This window comes from Chaetodon trifascialis, chromosome 2 (genome assembly GCF_039877785.1).
Source record: "Chaetodon trifascialis isolate fChaTrf1 chromosome 2, fChaTrf1.hap1, whole genome shotgun sequence".
Taxonomy (NCBI): domain Eukaryota; kingdom Metazoa; phylum Chordata; class Actinopteri; order Chaetodontiformes; family Chaetodontidae; genus Chaetodon; species Chaetodon trifascialis.
The window spans coordinates 12,274,817-12,294,172 of NC_092057.1; the positions used below are offsets into that span (position 1 = coordinate 12,274,817).

Here is a 19,356-nt window from a genome sequence, read left to right on the forward strand (position 1 = left end):
GTAATCACTCATGACTAATCACTCATGGCTCTCTTTTTTATTCATTTTCTTTATTTTAGGATTGTTCCGAGCCATACAATTATGGAGTGGATCACAAGTCCATACATGACACAGACTGCCATCAGTTAGGCATTGCCCCGATCCGTTCAGCCCAGTTTGGGAGACTGTGATGAAAGCTGCTGGCTTTTAATAAACATAAGCAGTAAGACTCCAGATGCAAACAGATGATCTATTACAGTATATCTTAGAATCACAGCATCACTACCCAGTCTGATCAAAGCAAAGGTTGTCTGGATCACTTTGCTGACAGTTTGCAGCTTTGGGGCATTTCAAAGACAAGACTGTCGCTTTATTTTGTTGCTGCTGCAATATTTTTAGATAAACAATGGATGAAAGAATACCTGTATGTCAAAAGGACTGCTGATGAACTCACAGAGAATTATCACCTGACTCTCGCCCTCAGCTAAATGGAGGCTTTTTTTAGCTTATTGTTTGGTTTTAGAGTTCAATGTATCTGTTTTGATTCGGTCTTACGCTCTCGTCAACCTCTTTGCAGGTGCAACAGGCACCTTTTTACGATGAAAAACACTGATACCTTCTCCATGCTATGTAACCAGCACCAAATAGCAGAAAGACAAAGCGAGTGACGAGCTGGAGAACGTGGTGGAGCAGTTATTTCCCTCTGGGTTTGTGCATTTGCTAAATGTGTAAATAAGCTGACAAATTAGCCACATTAACTTAAAATGTGATATAAATCAGTGTCCTGTATACAGCCTCCTCTGCCTTTTGCTGCTGTGTATATGGAGTCATTTTTACCTGGTGAAGTCCGTCATCTCCATCATGATCATACACATCTGCTTGGCCAGCACAATGATGTCATTGCCGTTGTCGTCCCACTTGGCCACTTCTGCATCTAGCTTGCACTTCTCCTGTCTGAAACTCTCTACCTGCTCAGCAATCTTGGCCTTTTCCTCCTGAGGAAGCTGTGCCATGATGGCCTGCAGGCAACAGGGGGAGTACAGAGGAAACAAAAGCATTAGAGGAGGAGGAAAAGGTTGCTAGGGAGTAAATTTGCTGCAGAATAAATTGGGAAGATGGCTCCGAATGAGGGAAATGCCAGAAGAGAAGAATTTAGGTAAAGGAAGGAGATAAGGTTGGGGAATTGAGAACGATAGGGAAATGAGGAAAGGGGCGAATAAGAACAGGGATTAGTTTTGGAGGAAGAGAATAAAGGAAAGAATATAAAGGGGAGAGCTGTAGCACCATTTGTTCTATTTTTTCCGTCCAGTCTACTTTTTAATCCGCCCTACAAAACTTGAACATTAAGTTTGGAGTCTGACTATCCCTGCCCTTCTGAAATGCTTCAAAATAAAGTTCTAAACTTTACATTTAATGACTGGACCTTTTCAAACCCCTTGACATCTTATATCCATAAAGAGCAAATCCATTTTTGCTTTCATTTTTTTTTCCTTGGCGGCCATTGGGGGCAGGTCCAAAATGGCATAAATCTTGTGGCAAGGTCACAGGCGCAGTAAGTACCCGGTATTATTTGGGAGATAAATGTATAATTACCTCGCTTCTTAGACCAGAGAATGAATAATGCATTTGTTCAACATTATGTCAGGGAGGTGAGATGGAAGCAAGAGTAACCTGGTTTCCATTAGGGTCGATTCTATTGACTCGAGAGGCAGAGAGTGAAAATGAGTACAGTGAAAAAGAAAAGTCACCATTGTTTTTTAACCTCATCTATTATTTACTGTCCCCTAAGAATTGGTATTCTCTTAATGAAATAATCGTCCTTGTCCTCCGTTTCCCTCTTCCTTATTCCCTCTCTCGCACCAAAGCTGGTGTGTGGGGTGAGCTCAGTCAGATGACTTGTCCTCCTGAAATTCTTCGAAAGAAAATAAGCAGAAATGGAGGCACAACTTTCTCATCAGAGGCCAACAGATGTGTCCATGAGCTTTGGCCTGCTGATCACTGTGTGAGAAGAGCTTTGATGGCGGTTAGCTTGAAAAAAAAAAAAAAACCCAACAACCCCTGAACGGCACAAACAAACAAGCAAAACCAGCCCCCTCAAGCCCAGTGTAGATTTCCTCTGCTGCCAGTGCCAAGAAACTCAAACAACAGCACGGCAGCAAATCCCATTAAACAGCATGTGGGGTGAAAACACTGCTCACATTTAAAACAAATACCAAGTTAATATTTATTTAGACTGCACAATGAGGAATAAACAATCTAAAACAGAGCGGCTGATTTCAGCAGGGCAAACTTGTGTTCACTTCAGAGGTATGCTTGCACGTGTCGCTATGAATTATGGGTTGAACAAAGCAGGCAGTGGCTCTGGGGGCCTGTGTACCACCATTTATTTAATCTATGAGAAAACTACTGTTTGTCTGCCCATCCACAAGTCAAATATACCTCCATAGTTTCATTTACTAATCAGATAGATCCCTGAAACACTAACCGATACTCAAAAATCTCAAACATACAGTATGATGCTTGCAGTCAACCCAGATCTGCTCACAGAGCATGCTCCTCTCACTGCATCATGTATCCAATGCACTCTTTTCATTATGCCGATATGTTTAAGCTGTCGCAGCTCTGCTCACTCTTTTGCCTGCTGCCACATCGCTCACCCGAAAGCTTTGCTGCTACCGCTGCTGTTCACACAGCATTTCAAAAAGGCCCAACTACACCCCAGCATCAACCTGAAGGCTGTGAGTCTCAGGGGGAAGTTAGCATTGTCACTCCCCACTCCCTGCCGTGCTGTGTTTCTTTGTGGGGAATGACAAGGTCAGAGCCTACATGCCAAATGTTAACACTATACATATTCTACATTCACATAATAATCTTTTCCACCCCACTGGCTGACTCAACTTTTATTCCCCCTTGTTTGAGTTTATCTTACAGAGCTGTATCTTATTTTTAAGAAAGTTTTATTTATGCTGTTGATTTTAAACTATGGCCTGTTTTTAGATTTAATTCAGTTTGAATGAAAATGCAAATATTTAAAAATATAAACTCGAGGACAACAAAAGCTCAGACACTTCAAGGGATCTTGTGCTCTCAGCTTGGGGTTCTGGGTAGTCAGTGGCTCCCTGGTTTACTGATTACATGATCATGTTTGATACAGTCCAAAATATAATGGAGGCAAGGCTGCAGTGTAATTGCTGCCTAATCAACGGGGACACAGGTGAGTACACTGTGCCGCTGGGCAGATCTCTCTGACCTCAGGACTTGAGGGTGGTTGTTAGCATGTCTTTGCTGCTCATATAATTCCTGCACCCAACTGTTGAGGCATCAATTATTCACTTATTTCTATAATTACACGGAACAGTATGCCACTGGTGTCAAAATGAGGAGTGCACCATCGAGAAGAAGCGCAGTTATGGTTTTGAGGTTTTGATAAATGTCATCATAACGAGTCAGATAGAGGCTGGAAATTGAGAATCAGAGTAGTGCTAGGTAAGGATATTTCTGTAAGCACGATCAAAATGTTTTTCCCCCGTCTTCTGCACATAAGAGCTGCACTAAATCAAGACGAACTGTTCTCCCAAACAGCTAAAGGGAGCAAAAAGTCTCTTGAAACTCAAGAATTTGGATTGAAAATTCCTTTTTCTAAAATTAGGGATCAAGGGAGGTTGGGGAGAGACAGTGAGGGATTTGGTTCGCATTCAAATTCACTCTGAAACTGGTGTGACAAAAGAGAGCGAGCGTCGGGGAGGAAGAGAGAGCGAGAGAGGGGTTCGGAGCACAAAAGAAAGCTGCAGCACAAGGGTAAACACATGAGCCAATTGGGACGTCAGGGGAGCAGGAAGGCACTTGGTGAAGACCCCCTCTCCCCCTCCCCTGCTCTCTAGAATTCACTTATCCCCAAATCCCTTCCCATACTTTACTGATAACAACAAGGAGCGGGCCTTGGGAGCTTAACATAGTGGCAAATCCGGCCGAGGGAGTGCTGTGCCAATACACTCTGCGACTCGGCTACGTCTGCAGGGATTAGAGCGCTTTCCGGGTTTCTTCACTGAGCGCGGCGTCTTGAAATGACTTTAATTTGTTTCATTTGAAATAAACTGCCCAGACACTCAGAGTTCAATTTTATGGATGACCTATCAACAGTGTTATCCTATCACTGTGTTAAGAAATGTTGGGTGTGTTCGAGTGTGTGTGTGTGTGTGTGTGTCCGTGCGTGCATGTGTGTGTGTTGGGTGTGTCTATAACACACCATTATCCTGGTGTGTTATAGAAGGAGTTTTTGTGTTTGTCTGGTGTAATAGAAACAGACACTTTGTACAGGCCTCCTTCCCCTGTGTGTTTTTCTGCCCTCTCATTATGCATGTTTGCTCTAATAACTTTGCTTAATGCACAAGTATAATAGAAGTGACAAGTGGAGCACCGCACAAGACAAAGCACTGAGAACAGAGGCCCCTGGGACAGCCCTGGACTTGATTTTATTTCTTTCTATACTAAGCAAGAGAGAGACAGTGAGACGGAGAAAGTGAGAGGGAGATATTACGTCTGTGTCATGTGTGTGATACCAGCACACTGAAGGGGCTTGGGGGGATCACGACTGTAAACCTCAGTGCGCTCATGTCAGCTCCTATGGTGAAAATGGATTACACTTCCTCTTGTCTGTTTGAATAGAAACACAGAGCACCAGTGTGCACTTGGCATGACCGTGAGAGGACGTCAAGCTTTATCCTGACACGGCAGGGTGAGGCTGACTGGGCAGATCACCAGTGGATCACGGCAAACACATCTTTTATGGATGTGCTTGCCTTCTGCGTGTGTAAATGTTTAGTCTCTGAGGGCATAACAGTGTCTATGAGTGGAAAAACAGGCAATATCAATTAAGTGTGTGAGAGGCTGTGTCAGTATGCCAGATATAAAGTATGTTGTACACGATAATGTGCGAAGGAGTAATCACATTTGATAGCATGCTGTGATACATTGTTGTGTATTTACTTGATGCAAGCTCAAGTGCATAGTTTGCTCATTAAGGATGCCTGAGCACTCATTACATTCAGCCGTGTCACCTTTTAATCCACCTTAAATCACTGTCTTACAGTAACAAGATATGACAAAGGGACATGCTGCTACTTCGAACTGTTCCCAAGAAGAGCTGCCCACTCAAAGCACAGTTCAGTGCCAGGAAAACTAGTGAACAGTTTGGTGCTGTGAAGCTCCTTTGTGTGGCAGCGCTGGCGCGTTTAAGCTCAGATGGCCCTACAATGTTACACAGCGGGAGCCTTGGTGGGAGTATACATACGACAAACTCGAAGCACTTCACACCCAGGACCCCCACAGTCATCTGCAGCTACTGCGCACCCAAAGCCCGGGTCTGTTCTTTTTGTTCATAGTTGGAGTTCAAATTTGACAATGTCAAACTTTTCAGCTGTCTCTTAGTTCATCATGTTGTCGACGGCTAAAGATTAATGCATTAAAGTCAAATTAGATCTAAATGGAACTTCATCATTTGGGTTTTTCTTGACTGTTTAGCATTGATGCTGAATTTTGATTATATTTTTCAACCAAAAACACAGCAGCAGTCATGTGCCTTACCCAGAAAAATCTTAATCAGGTGGCCATTCAGACAAAGGTTGGATTTGGAAGGCACTGAAAAGCCCACAAAAAATGCTCATTTGTGTTGTTTTGGTAGAGAATGCCAAACAACACATTTTGTCATTTAGTTTCATGGCCATGCTGGCTGCACTCACAGTCCATGATATTCAACACCGATGCAACATTTGAAAATAGATCGGGCTTTTCATTGAAAACTTCCATCTGTTTGCCAGTTTATAAAATGCTGCAAGATGATAAGTAATGGCAGGGAAAACACAAAGCACAGATTTAAAGCAAGACTAGAACTTCTATAATAAGAAATACTGTTAAAAATTCATCAGCAATGAAACACACCGTTGCTTTTCAACTCCATACACTCAGAGGGTTTGCAGCAACAGTTGGTTAGTATTGACCAGTAAATTGTGGTGGCTTATGTTAGCTCATGTTGGCTGGATATTATTTTGTAACTGACATAACTGAGCCACTCAGCTGACTTTGTTACTTTATGCTATGATTTAGCTTTAATGATCATTCTGTTATTACAATTTGTGACCATAGTGGCTACTGTTCAGCAGCTGTTACTTGGTGTTTTCAGCTCACCTAAAGCATGAAGGGTGCAGTGGTGTGTCCAGACTTTCTGTCTGAGGTGGGGCATTGACTTGTGCAAGGTGGCATAAAGGACATGAGTGCACACACAGACACATTGGAATAACATTAATTTCCCATTTAATCTCTAACATTAAAATATCTGATACATTCCTGTGTTTCAAGTTTCAATTTAAAGGTGGGGTGAGTCATTCTGGAGAAAAAATGTTCATACTACCATACGACTTCTTCACATTACATGTTAACAGATTTATTGTCCCTCTCACTCCCCCCTTCCCCCATCTCTTGCCCCTCGTCCTTTGTATGAACATGAACGCCCATTTCCAGAGCCGGGGCTGAGAGGACTGTCGGGATATCTGCCCAAATTCAAATTTGAAAATGCAAAAGAATGGCAGCATACAAATATAATAGAAAGCTTGCTCACTTAATTCTTTACGTCCTCAAAAAGAAAAAGTGGCCTAAATCCAAAAGAAGGCTACATACAAAAGAAAACAATGCACATTGAAAAATGCTTGGTTGGTTCGAATTGAGGTTGCGCCTCTGACTGGGCAGATAGCCAATCATGCAAGCACTCAGTGTCCAGTCAGATTTCAGGGCTGGCTCACCTCTGGACAGGCCCTGGAAGGGTTGCTTATTAGCAGTGCCAGAGTTGGTTACTTTTTGTTCTGCTATCAAAAGGCATCACAATCAGGTACATAGCTGCATTGTACATACATTTAGCAACAATAAGCTGCTGTTATGTTTTTTTTATTTCTGCCTTCTTTGTGCATTACCCCCGTGTGTGTGCTGACTGTGTAGAGACTCAGGCGGTATAATTCAGGCCTGTGCCACAGGGAGAGGCACTGGGCCAAGTCATACTCCTGCCATCCACAATCCATTCAACATGCAACACACCGCTAGAGCCTCTGTGTTGCTGGAGGGGAGCAAGCACTGATACCCTCTTAATGTTCTTTAAGCTGGGCCCAAGTGAAAAATTGCTAATGTGCAACAAAGCCCAGACCCTGGTGATTGCGACTGAAGCCTTGGCAGAGTACTGTACTGTATTTTGTGTTTTTGTCTGGCATCTGAAGGGAATTTAGTAATTACTTCTTTGTTTGTGATTGCAATTTTACACCTGCCATCCCAGAACAGTGTTTATTTAAAATAATCCCACTTGTTTGGACAATTTAAATGGACTTTCATGCTATTTAAGTGGAACTAGTTGAATCGATTCAAGTATGGTCAGGGCACAGGGGTGGGTGTTGGGGTGGGTTCAACTTGCAACTCAGCCTACTACTGAAGCAATAACACTTACATGATGAATTTGAATTGGTTGAGGGAAAAGGCTGGACTTTCTTTCCTTCTTTTTTATGTCAGGTTCCATAAGAGAGAAGTTTCAGCACAGAGGGGAAGTGAACATCCACTCACCCGAGCACTTTGTCCAGCAATAAGCTGGTCATCTTCAGTCTGGACACTAGTCCTGCTGCGAGTATCATAGTCCTCCTGCTCAAAGTCAGAGTCATCTTCCAGCTCCTCTGGCGTCTGTGAGAAACACAAAGACAAAGTTGGGCAAACAGTCAGAGGGCGAGAGAGACACACAGAGAGAAAGTGAAACAGAAAAAAAAAATTAAAAAACCAAAAAAAAAAAAACCACCATACGACTCCTAAATTGACAGCTGAAAAGGGCAATTTTCTTTGCCTTTATGGCCCATTGTGCAGGAATCCAGACTAACAGACAGCATATTCCTGTGCTGTCTTTTTACACAGCAACTCATTGGGAGTTTTAGCTCAAACCAAACTCAGCATGTGACAGACAGAGGTGTCCCACAATTAAAAGAGATATATACCTCTTGACATTATTCTCTGAGCCTGGTTTAAACGGACATATGTGTAAGTTCCCTCAACAGTAGATCAAACACACAATGAAAAGATTGGAAAATGGCCTGAGGAGATTTGACGAGTTGAGCAGCTCCTTCCCCCACATGTCGAATGAAATAATAAATGTGTGACACTCAACAGCAGTAACATATTAGCTTCATTGGAAAGGTAAAAGTATAGCTGACAGGGAAGAGAAGTAACAATGAGACAATGAGATGAGACGTAGAGCAACAAAAAGCAACACTTATTCTCTGTTTGACCACAGAATAAAGCACATGTGGCTGATAAAGGTCTATATCAGCAAGTGTAGTTTCACACAAATCGCTGTTAAATGAGAATATGCCAGGTCTGTGCTTTTAGTAAATCAAGAGGTCTGTAATTTGTGCATTGGAGAGTGCTGCTGTATGCAAGAGCCGTTTAACTCCAGGGACACTTTTCTTTATTTGGCCACTTTATGAAACCACCAATGTCTACTTAATAGTATAAGTAATATTACTCAGTGATTTTAGCCTAAGTCGAAGGAGAGGTAACCTATAACAATACAATGTTGTAACACTATGCGTACATAAGTGAAAATCATTGTAGAAGCTGTATTTTGCAGGCGGTCTCTGCCACGAATGGTGTTAATGCTTTCAAGATCCACTCCTCCAGAGCAAAAGGCCGGAAAAGAAAATCCATATTAAGATTATACAGCATTTTAAAAAGGAAGCAACTATGTGACTTATTGCTGTGTACATGAATATTTGAACAGTCTCTGCACAATAATCTTATGTTTATTTATTTTCTTTGAAGATGTATCATGTTTAATCATTGTTGCGGCGCAATTGTAATTCCTTAATCATGTTCTGGCAGTCTTTTATTTCTCTTTTTGTTTAATTTCAAAGGAAAAATACAGAATGAAAAGCGTTGTGTGAACAAAAGAAATACACAGCATGACTCTAGAATACTAAATGATTGCAAAGGCATTGTGGTCTCTCATCAAATAAAAATATTTGAATGTAATTCAGTTATGTATTTTTTGTTTTTTTTTTTTGCATCTGCTCAGTGAGAGACTTAATGATCAATGAGCATTTTCTTTGCTTTTTGCTGGCAACAAAGCGCTGTCTCACTAATTAAGATTAGTGGGTTAGCCGGCTAACTTGAACACAAGCTTGCAATACAACAACAAGCCTGTTGATGTTGGCTCACCAGCTGCAGAGCAGAGCGTCAGATTGAAACATGCAGATGTGTAAAGTCATCATTCCTACATGATGCTGACATTTCAAAAAGCCCTGCATTCACAGGTGCTCTCACAGGTATCTTTGTGAAGAGCACTGGAAGTGATTCTATTCATAGACTGTGGGAATGTTGCCTCTCCATGATGATTGATTATATCAGAGATAGTATAATAAATATTTTACACAGAACCAGTGCTCGCGCTGGCTATAAAGAACAACGTATAATAAATAACATGTTACTAGCAGACCATAGACCATGGCAATAAAGAATGAAATTTCCTGTGCACCCCAAAAGGCTAGTAATAGTGCTGAGTTTCCTTCTTAGTATTCCCATCAGTTATTGATCCATTGTGGCCTGTTGCAGTCATATTCTAGCACTGCTGAACGCAACATGACTTTGTGAATAGAAAATGGACTCAAAAGGATGACGGCTGTATAAATACAAAAAAAACAAAAAAACGTTCGCCCACTTTGACCTAATTACAGGCAGTGATGGGCTTGCGCATGCACTGAAAATGATCTCCTCATAAATAATTTTCTCAGTCTTCTTGTGACATATAGCTTCATGAAGCATCATTTTCTTCAAAGCTTTTGATTTATCCTTGGCTGCAGGAACATTATTACTTTGAACTTACGAAATCTTTTGTGGTTTTGACAGTTTCTTTAGTGTACAGACTGATTTATCTGATAATGTAATCTAACTGAATCTAATTATTTAATTCAATTCTTTTGCTTGGTTTTATTAGTTATGTCTCTGTATTCCTATTGTATCCCACTCAATCGTAGCATTTTCGACTCTGCACTAACCTAATCTCCCCATGGGAAATAATCTCATTTTGTCTCAAATTAAATACAGTGCACTTGACAACCGTCTCCCTCTTAATGTGAATGCATTTATAGCTCACAAATTCTAGGGTAATAGAACCTCATGTCAGACTTGTAATTTATGATAGTTAATTTCAAAAGTAACTGCACTAACTGTGAAGAAAACAAAGCCCCCTCATTCATTTTAATGGGTCCACTTGGTAGGCACAGTGCAGGTGGCGACAGCAAAACATCCCTGCAGTATTGTTTGGTAGTTTGCTTAGTGATGTATAATTCTGCTTTTTATTGACACAGGATGAAGTTCTTGTGATCATATCTGATAACCTTTTCAACTCATGGATCTATTCTTTAAATCAGCCTTCTCAGATTGAATTTTGCTGTCTCACTGGGATCTGAAACTCCTTGCATTTTTTTAATGCAGTGCCACTTTAGCTGTGAACTTCGAGTAAAAATTGAACTCTGCGTGAAACAGGCTGTAGGTCAGTCTGTTAAGGAAGAGAGAGAGTGTTAACACTGGTTATATTACAGGTGCCGTTCTCCAAGTGCTGTTCAATTTCACACATGCTCCATTTTAGCCAGCGCTTGCTTCTCCATCACACCACTCTGCCCGGATGTGAGTGTGTGTTTGTGTGTGTGTGTGTGTGTGTGTGTGTGTGTGTGTGTGTGTGTGTGTGTTGTGTGGGCACATAAAGGCCAGGACAAAACTATGCCTTCCAGAACTTTCATTATAACTTTACACCCTTCTCAAGGCCTGCCTCAATTTTTAAACACTGTGGAGAATTGGTTTCTTAATCCATCGACTGCTCATAAGATCTGTGCTGTAAAAATTCTAAAGGAGCCATTACTCCGCTTAAGTGGAAGAAAAGTAACACAGGCACATAAAAAAAAGTGTGTGCACAAAAAAACTATTACATGTGGCACCAACATTTGCTATCTATTTGATGGAGTTAGACAAGAGAGAAAGCAAGGATCTTCCGAGTTGTTTCCTCAGAAAGTAATTGAACTTGGATGGGATTATGAAGCCAGCTGGTCCCGGGCAGTTCAAAGCTGCCTGTTTTACATTATTTACCAACATCAAATTATTTTCCATAATTAGATTTTTTTCCAGAGTTGCACTGGGAAACCTTCCAGCCTGCATAAAGTTGAATAAATGAATTACATGGTGAAGAGAGACGGGCCAGTTCGGGTGAAAAATGCAGATACTGTAACATCATGGTGGGTATGTGATAGGATAAAGCTGCTGGTATCATGTTGTTATGCAGCATTTTTATCACGACATGCTGTAAAATGTTCTGCCAGCTTTAGAAAGCGGATTGTGCGACAGGTGTGACATCTCAAATGGGAATTCTATTGAATTTTAGATTTCAATTATGTTTTTCTTTAACCTTGGGGCAAATATATTTTTGTCAGAGATCCACTTTCATCTATGATGGCCAGTAACACACTTTGCTCTGACAATAGTGTCCCACAGATGTGTCGCTACAATGAGAATGAAGAGGCAAAAAACTGGACAGGTGTCTTTGAGTGTGACTAATATGTCTCATGAGGGTGGAATTCAGAAGGGGATGAACCTGGTGACTCATGATATTTTATTCTTTAATGAATGACTGCTTTGCTTTCTACCTTTGCAAGAGAGATATTTTCTAATTGTTATTAGAGTGTAAAAAGACAATAACATGTAGGCGGGTGGAGCATTGACTTACCTATCAGAAACACTGGGAAATAAACAAATTATTCACAGTCCACATTCACAAAATACCCAATTGAATATTTTAAATATATGGAAGAAGCCAGAAATAAATCACTGCACTTGGTCTTGGTCAGCATTTCCAAACACATTCATTTCTGTTGAACGCTTGCTGAGCATTTTACCCATTTCAGAGTATTTCAGTGAGTGCTTTCCTTTTGCTCCTGTAGAGGAGGTAACAGACATACCCTTATCATGAGGACAGCTTTCCTGATGTCACGGACGCCATCGTAGACCAAACGGGATGCATCAATGAACTCATTCTCCTCAAAGGCCTGTGGGGGGTTTGTGCTCAGTGCCTCGATAGCTACCTCCACTTGTTCAGCAAAACGGGGCATGACTGCAGGGAGAGAGGGGTAAGGGAGGTAGAGACAGAGAGCACAAGAAAGATATCAGAGTCTGGTGTATCACATTTGTTACAGAATGGGTGCAGGCTTATCAATTAGGAAAGGGAAAATGCCACGGTGAAAGCACAATTATTAGTGTGTAGTTTCTCGAGATGAGGACATGATCACAACCTTTTCATCCCAAAGTTTTTAGCAGCAGGGTGTCCGCATGCGGCAGTCGCTGCTCACCTGTGCACTTGAGGAAAAGGCGAGATGTCAGCCTAAACCTCCGTGTGAGCGACAACATGCCGTACTCACATTGCACGCCAATTAGATGCTTCACCTTGGCTTACCCAACAGGAAGATTGGCCTGTCTGTCACAGATGTGTTTGTGTGCACGTCAACATGCTTGGCATTTGCCAGTGTGTGTGTTCGTGTGCGTGCATGTGTGTGAGTTGCGAGTAGATAGCTGTGTGTGCTCCAGTGTTACAGTACAAGGACGCTAACTTGCAAACTCAGCCTGTCAAATCACAATGCCGATGAAGGGAAACAAATTCATCAAAGTCTTTTGAGCCAAACAAAAGCCAAGCAACAAAAGAAAAGTCCCTATTGACCATAAAAATGGTCGGTTTTGTTGTCAGCATCAATTGGCCGGGCCCGATGGAAGAGCTTTATGCGCTTTGTGTGTTCAAGTGAATTGCACGGAATGTGAATAGACATTATTCAATATTCAAGAATACAGGCTGAACATTTGAATATTTAGCAGGCTACCTTTCTACGTAATCTCTTTTTGAGTAAAAATAATTGAAAACAGAGCTTAATTCTTTTTTTCTTTTTTTCAAATGGACTCTGCAGTGTGGCGAATTATCATAACAAAAGCTATGGTTTACCTGGACAGACAGTCACCAGCAGGAAAGGTTGCTCTTCATATACTGTATGATGTATAGGTGCTGGTCAAACATCACAAGCGCCTTTGACCCCACCATTACTTGTGAGCTTCCAGTCCATGAATGTACAGACATTTTCTATAAATCCACAATAATCATGCATATTTTCAATTCATTTTAGACAGAGAAAGAAAAATGCAAGTATTTTGTTGTTGTTGTTGTTGTTGTTGTTGTTGTTGTTGTTGTTGTTGTTAGAGTTGATACTTGTTGTGTGGAGAGTAGATACTTGAACTGATAAGACAATAGCCTTTTGAGAGGAGAAGACAGGTCTAATTAGGGCAGACAGATAGGGAAAAGAAGAACAGGGGACAAGATAAATAAAGCATGGCTGCTTGGCTGGTGAGCTTCCACCAGAAAGCCAACTGTGCGATTTTATTATTATTCTCCACACTTTCCTCCTCTCTAACATGCGGAGTGAACAAAATCAATTAGCCAGCTTGCACTAAAGGTGTATCTGCAGTATACTTATTTGTCTGATATAAAACACAAGCTATATTTCACCAAACATAAAAGGCACTACAAAAAGTCTCTCCCTTTTTCTTTTCATTTTTAATTCACTTTAATCCACTTACTGGAGAAGCGTAAAATAGGCTTTTGGGAATTGCTGGGAAGGCGTTTTAAATAGAAATATTTAAATGTTCTCCAAGCTCTTAATGAGCAAAGTTGCTGATGGTAAGGAGCAATTTCACTCATTCCAGTTGAAAAATGATGAAGGGAATTAAATGTGACCATGTAGGAATGGATTTTTTTCACCCCCTAGGCTTAAGCATAGTTTAAGTGAGAGGTTATGGAAGTACAATGAATGCTTAAAAACCTCACAGCAGAGATGGCGTGCCCGTGTGAGGTGTGTAACGAGCTCCAAACAGCAAAACTTGCACAGTTTGTGATGCCTACACCTCAATTTTGCGGGAAGATGGCTCAGTTTAGACAATATATCACAAGAGGTAAAAACAGAATCACTTACATACAAACAAACCCTGCACTAAATCATGATGTACAGCTTTAAACTAAAAACTGTCAAAAGTTTGATTTGTTTTGTTTATTTTTTAACTAGACAAGCATTGTGTGTGTGTGTTTGTGTGTATATATATTACTACTACCATTATTATTATTGTATTTTTATGTTATATGGCTTATTATGGCATTATTTTCCATTTCTATCTGGATATCATAGGATATAGTGCTGTATTTGTACTACATAGTGAGTATATATTACATACTACAAACCGGTCATTTACGAGCCTCGAGTCTCCCGTTCATGTCCCACTAAATCTGTATAATACTGTATTAACACACATGCATCAGTCTGACTCGGTTCAAGGAAATCACAGAGTTTATCGTCTATCCCTTGCTTAAAACCTAACGTTATTTACCCAAAGATATCATCTAAACCCCTGTCATAATTTCTCTGTTCCTGCGTAACACTGCACCACACAAATTACTGCAGAAACTTACCTTTCGGCCTACGTGTATCGGTGGGCTATTAAGATGCTTTGTTACAAGAAACGGTGCAGTGTTTCCTCCTGAACAGATACATTTGGCATCGCTCGATGCAAGGACAACATTAGCCTAACGTTAGATGCTATAATAAGTCTGCCAAGTACTGACGGTATACAGTCTGTGTTTACGGACATGACAAATCATCTGATATACAGGCTAAGGTTAGCTAGCGGTTAGCCCTCAGGATTGAGTTGTACAGAACGAAAATATGTGAAATACTACGTGCAAATGACAATCGTGAATGTCTGTTAACTAGTCGAAAACTTGAACACAGTTGTCATACAATAGATTGACATACGCGCATATGGGAGATACGCGCATTGATGGACACTTCTGACACCCAATGGAGATATGTGTTAAATATATGATGTAATAAAACGTCTTTCCATTGGTCACTTGGATCCCCAATGCTACCTGTTGCTGGGGGAGAATGTGAATATTCCTTAGCCAATGGAAAGTCAAAATCGTTAAAAGTGGAGATACGTGTTTTTTATCGGACAGCGACGATATATATAATTATATATAAAGCAGCTAGTATTGTGATATTGATAAAGGATACCATGACTTGTGACACATGTGAAAAGCAGTCTTTCTTGCTGATGAGTCTGCATCATCCCTGCAGTTCTCCTCAGCTCTGCAGCTTTATGGTGTCTTTCAGCTCATTGTTTCTGTTGTACTGAACACAGCTCTACTGTTCAATAGTTTTCATTATTTAGAGTACACACAGCATGGCTGTAGAGTTGCACAGCTGAATTTCTTTTGCACAGCTCACTTTTATGGTCTAAGGCATTGTGATGCATAATATGGAATAAAACTCCTGTCCATCATCTCATCTTCTTTCTCTTTAGCCTGTCTCTGTGCTGCTGTCGCATGTGAAACCTCCAGGGATCAATAAAGGCTTAGAAAACTATGCATCAGACATCTATTGTAGGTACATTATGAATGTACACGTAACAATAAAAAAAATTTAATATCAAACTTTAAAGCTATTTTTGTCGAAATCTGTGAGAATATTGACAGTTATGAGATTAAGACTTCAGTGCTCCTGCTTTTTCGCCTGTTTACTGCTCTGCTCTCCTACACCATGGTTAAAATGTTTCACCTACCTCATACTGCACTGCTACTCTCAAAGCAATTTCCTCATCAGCACGCTCTCCTACTGTAACTCCCACCTCTATTTACACACTGATTAAGAGACCTTACCTCCTCTCCTTGCAAGCTATGAGGTTGCCATCTGTTTCCCATTCTGGCAAAAACCTCTTTCCCCATCATTATAACAATAGATACAAATTTAAAGAGTGACTCACCCAGTTCAGCAACTGGATACTCTGTAGCATTTTGAGTATTAAAGGAGCATTGATTCAGTGTCCTATTTCCCATTAAGTACAAAATGCTTTCTTTCTTGTCTGTATTAATGGCCACTGATGTCACTAATAAGGCATTCTGATTCAAGATTTTAAAATAAATGCTCAATATTTATAGTAAATTGATTTAAAGGTCTGGATCTCTGAGCTTTTATCTTAAAAGTAGACACTATGAAGCATCTTTACTTCTGTCCCTGTGCTGCATTTCTTCTGAGTGCACTTGATCCACTGATTTACAGGCGTGACATGTGGGTGGCAGTGTGAGCATGTGCGTTATTACTCACAGCAAACCCCGGCTAAATCCCATTTACTGTGCCCCGATGGAATAACAAGGAGCAACGCCACCCTGCTTCTCTAAATGGCACACTGACTTAGGCCATATATCAGTTTTTTAATCTACCCTCTCCAGGCACCACATTAATGATCGACTTTAAAATTTGTCCCCTTTTTTGAGCAGAGTATTAGTCTAAACACAGGAAGTTAGTGGGAAGAAAAGTGTCTCAGGAAAGAAGGAGGGAGAGGGGGAAAAAAGAGAGAGGAGCCATAACCACTTTCCCATTAGGCTATTGATTTTCTCCCTCTCAAGGACACGCTTCAATCCTGGGCCCATGTGTGGACTGTCTGTCAGGAATCTATGGCTGAGCTGTACACTGAAGACTTGTGCGCCACGGCTGCCTGTATTTGGCCCTGCTATAAATCTGACTGCACTCGATATGAGGAAGAGGGATGGACAAATTGAGACGAGGTCAAAGGGCAGGTAGTTAAGATAAGCGTACTGGGCTGATGTGGCAGCTGTCAGAAAGACGTGCAAGCGGTCGCGACTGGCATGAGTGGCCGCGGGCATAAACACAGGAACAATCACATAAAAACACAAACAGCTCAAACACACACACACACACACACACACACACACACACACACACACACACACACACACACACACACACACACACACACACACACACACAGGCACTGGATAACTGTTTTACACATGAGAAAAGGAAAAAAGGGGACCACATCAATGAATTCCACTAAAATCCCGACTCAAATCGCTTAGTGAAATCCTTGGTGACAGCTATTGATTTTTGGTAGAGTCTAGTTAATTGGACTCAGTACCCTCTAAAAAGTGTGTGGTCCTATATCCTTTCCCTTTGTTCAGCTACACTTAATCATCTTTCCCCCAGCTATAGATTTCTCCTTGACTGTGTTCAAATCCATAGACATCAGGCCTGTGAGGACTGAGGGGAGAGGGTGGCAAAAGTTCACAAGGATCAATAAGTGCTTTATGGTCCAGATCAGATGTGCATGGTAGCCCCTAAAAAAACCAACTACCACCACTAAGAGGGAAACAGGAATGTGAAACACAACAGCTCTTCATCAAAGAGAAATATGGAGCCAGTGAAACGCTGGTCTAACACAATTGCCGGTTCCTTAACATCATAATTAGCACCAGCAATTGGGACATGAGGCCTTGTTAAAATGTAAGATGGGAGTCCTCCTTAAGGCTGTGCAGCCAGCGTGACTTGCCTATTTGCTGCATCCATATAGACTTACCCCAAGGTGAAGTCAGAAAGGAGATCTGCCATCTTAAAATCATTGTTGGTGTATCCATCCATCTTTATGCTAGGTTTACTGGATAAATATGCTAAAGTTCGACTGTTTCCACAGGACAGAGAAACTGCATCTGAGCTTTATATGAGCATCACATCACTATCATCACATCACAGAAGACAACTTGACTTTTAAGGTTTAGGGAAAGATCACGATTTTTGTTAAAATAAGCACTTTGTTCAAGTTGTGGAAAGAGGATGGTTTTGGCTTAAAATGATCTCTTTGCTAAGGTTATGGTTAGGGAACGATTGTGGTCATGCTTTCAAAGCAATGCTGACCGTCGATAGGAAACAGGAAACAAACAGGGACCACCCTTTCAAAGGTCTATTGTTGTATTGACACATTCATCCTCCCTGGCTGCTTTGCAACAACATCACCTTACTTCCTCTTTTTCTCATGGCACAATTACTACAGCTGCTGCAGGGCTTTGTGACTTGAACATAAACATATGCTGTGAGGCGTATGTTATGGGACTGATGCTGTCATTCTGCTTTGAAGTGAACAGATATATAAATTATTTGACCAACATTGGAGTTTGGAGTTGAAATATTCAGCACCGAAGGCAGAAGTCAACCCACACTGGTAATTTTCTCATGCTGTTTTCTTTTGGCAGTGCATCCCACCACCCCTGTTCTTTCTCTTTGGACATATAAAATCTGGCACTGACACAGGGAACAGTGTGAACTCTTTCTAGCTTTCAGGTAACAAAAGACAACAAAAGTCTTTTTGCAGGTTTCCGTATGAAATATAAAAAACACACAAACACACACAGACAGCCGCTATACTGAAGAAAATGCCTCAGTTGTAACACTCATTTCCTGAAGGTTGCTGAAGCTTTTACTCTCCTGTATGTGGTGCAAATCAGCATGCCTACATCTGCCCGTCTAAATTGTTGCAGCTATTACTTTTTTGTGGTGGTAAATATTGGAGTGGATCTGCAAGTCCATACCTGCAGTACTGGCTGTACCTGGTTTCAGTTTGTTTGTTTGTTTGTTTTTTTGCATCAGTGGCTCTGTGCATCATTGACCCCCTGTACACCTTTCACTAAAATGTGTTGGAGGGGTCAGACTGCAAATGGATTGTGCTTCACCCCATGAAAGTCCCGGCGTGAATGTCCCCAGAACGCATTGAGGACAACTTGTGATCCCATGAGCCGAATCCCCTCTGGAGGTGGTCGGGGATGCATTGTGACCACGTTGAACACAAGTTTAAATGCAACTAACAATTCAGTACACATACAACAACTGCTATAGTAGAAATAAAACCTGTTGCAATGTAGTAAGTGGTCAATGCAAGTGCACGTCCATGTCTCTGCTGAATAACACTGGTTGTACTCTTCCGCAAATAAAATCAAAAGACCACAGCTATGTTTCTTCGTTCTATATGTGTTAATGTCGCCAACAGTGTAGCTCTTACAGGTTTCAGTATAAACTCTACGTAGTACAGTAGAGTAACTTAATTCGTGGGTGGTTGAACTAATCCGTGCAGATCGCTGTTGGCTTGGTTTCACCTTCAACAATCATGTTACTATAGAGTGAGTTCTTCATGTAAAACCTCATTCTCAAATGTAGAAAAAAGCACCACATTTCTGTAATGCAGAGGAGTAAAAGCACACTTTTACAAAATAACAAAAAATCAGTAAAATAATATCTACTCAGGCAAATGTGCTTACGTGTTGGGCTGGATTCCGTTAGCTAGATACATTGTGTATGCAGGGTTTAATTACTGAATTATTTTTCTCCTTTCTTTTTTGTACAAAGGACTCAGTTAGCATGCTTCTCATTTTAAGCCATT

General features: G+C 41.1%; 1 protein-coding gene across 2 annotated transcripts in view; it reads right to left on the reverse strand.

Annotated features, from left to right (window-relative positions):
• The window catches only part of ctnna2 (catenin (cadherin-associated protein), alpha 2), a 315,779-nt gene that overhangs the window by 13,090 nt on the left and 283,333 nt on the right, over positions 1–19,356 (reverse strand). For both annotated transcript variants that reach the window (XM_070971232.1, XM_070971240.1), the window contains 3 exons: positions 12,003–12,154; positions 7,576–7,689; positions 817–998 (listed from right to left, as the gene is read on the reverse strand). In XM_070971232.1, coding sequence (XP_070827333.1) covers positions 817–998; positions 7,576–7,689; positions 12,003–12,154 — 448 coding nt within the window. The remainder of the gene's footprint in view (positions 1–816; positions 999–7,575; positions 7,690–12,002; positions 12,155–19,356) is intronic.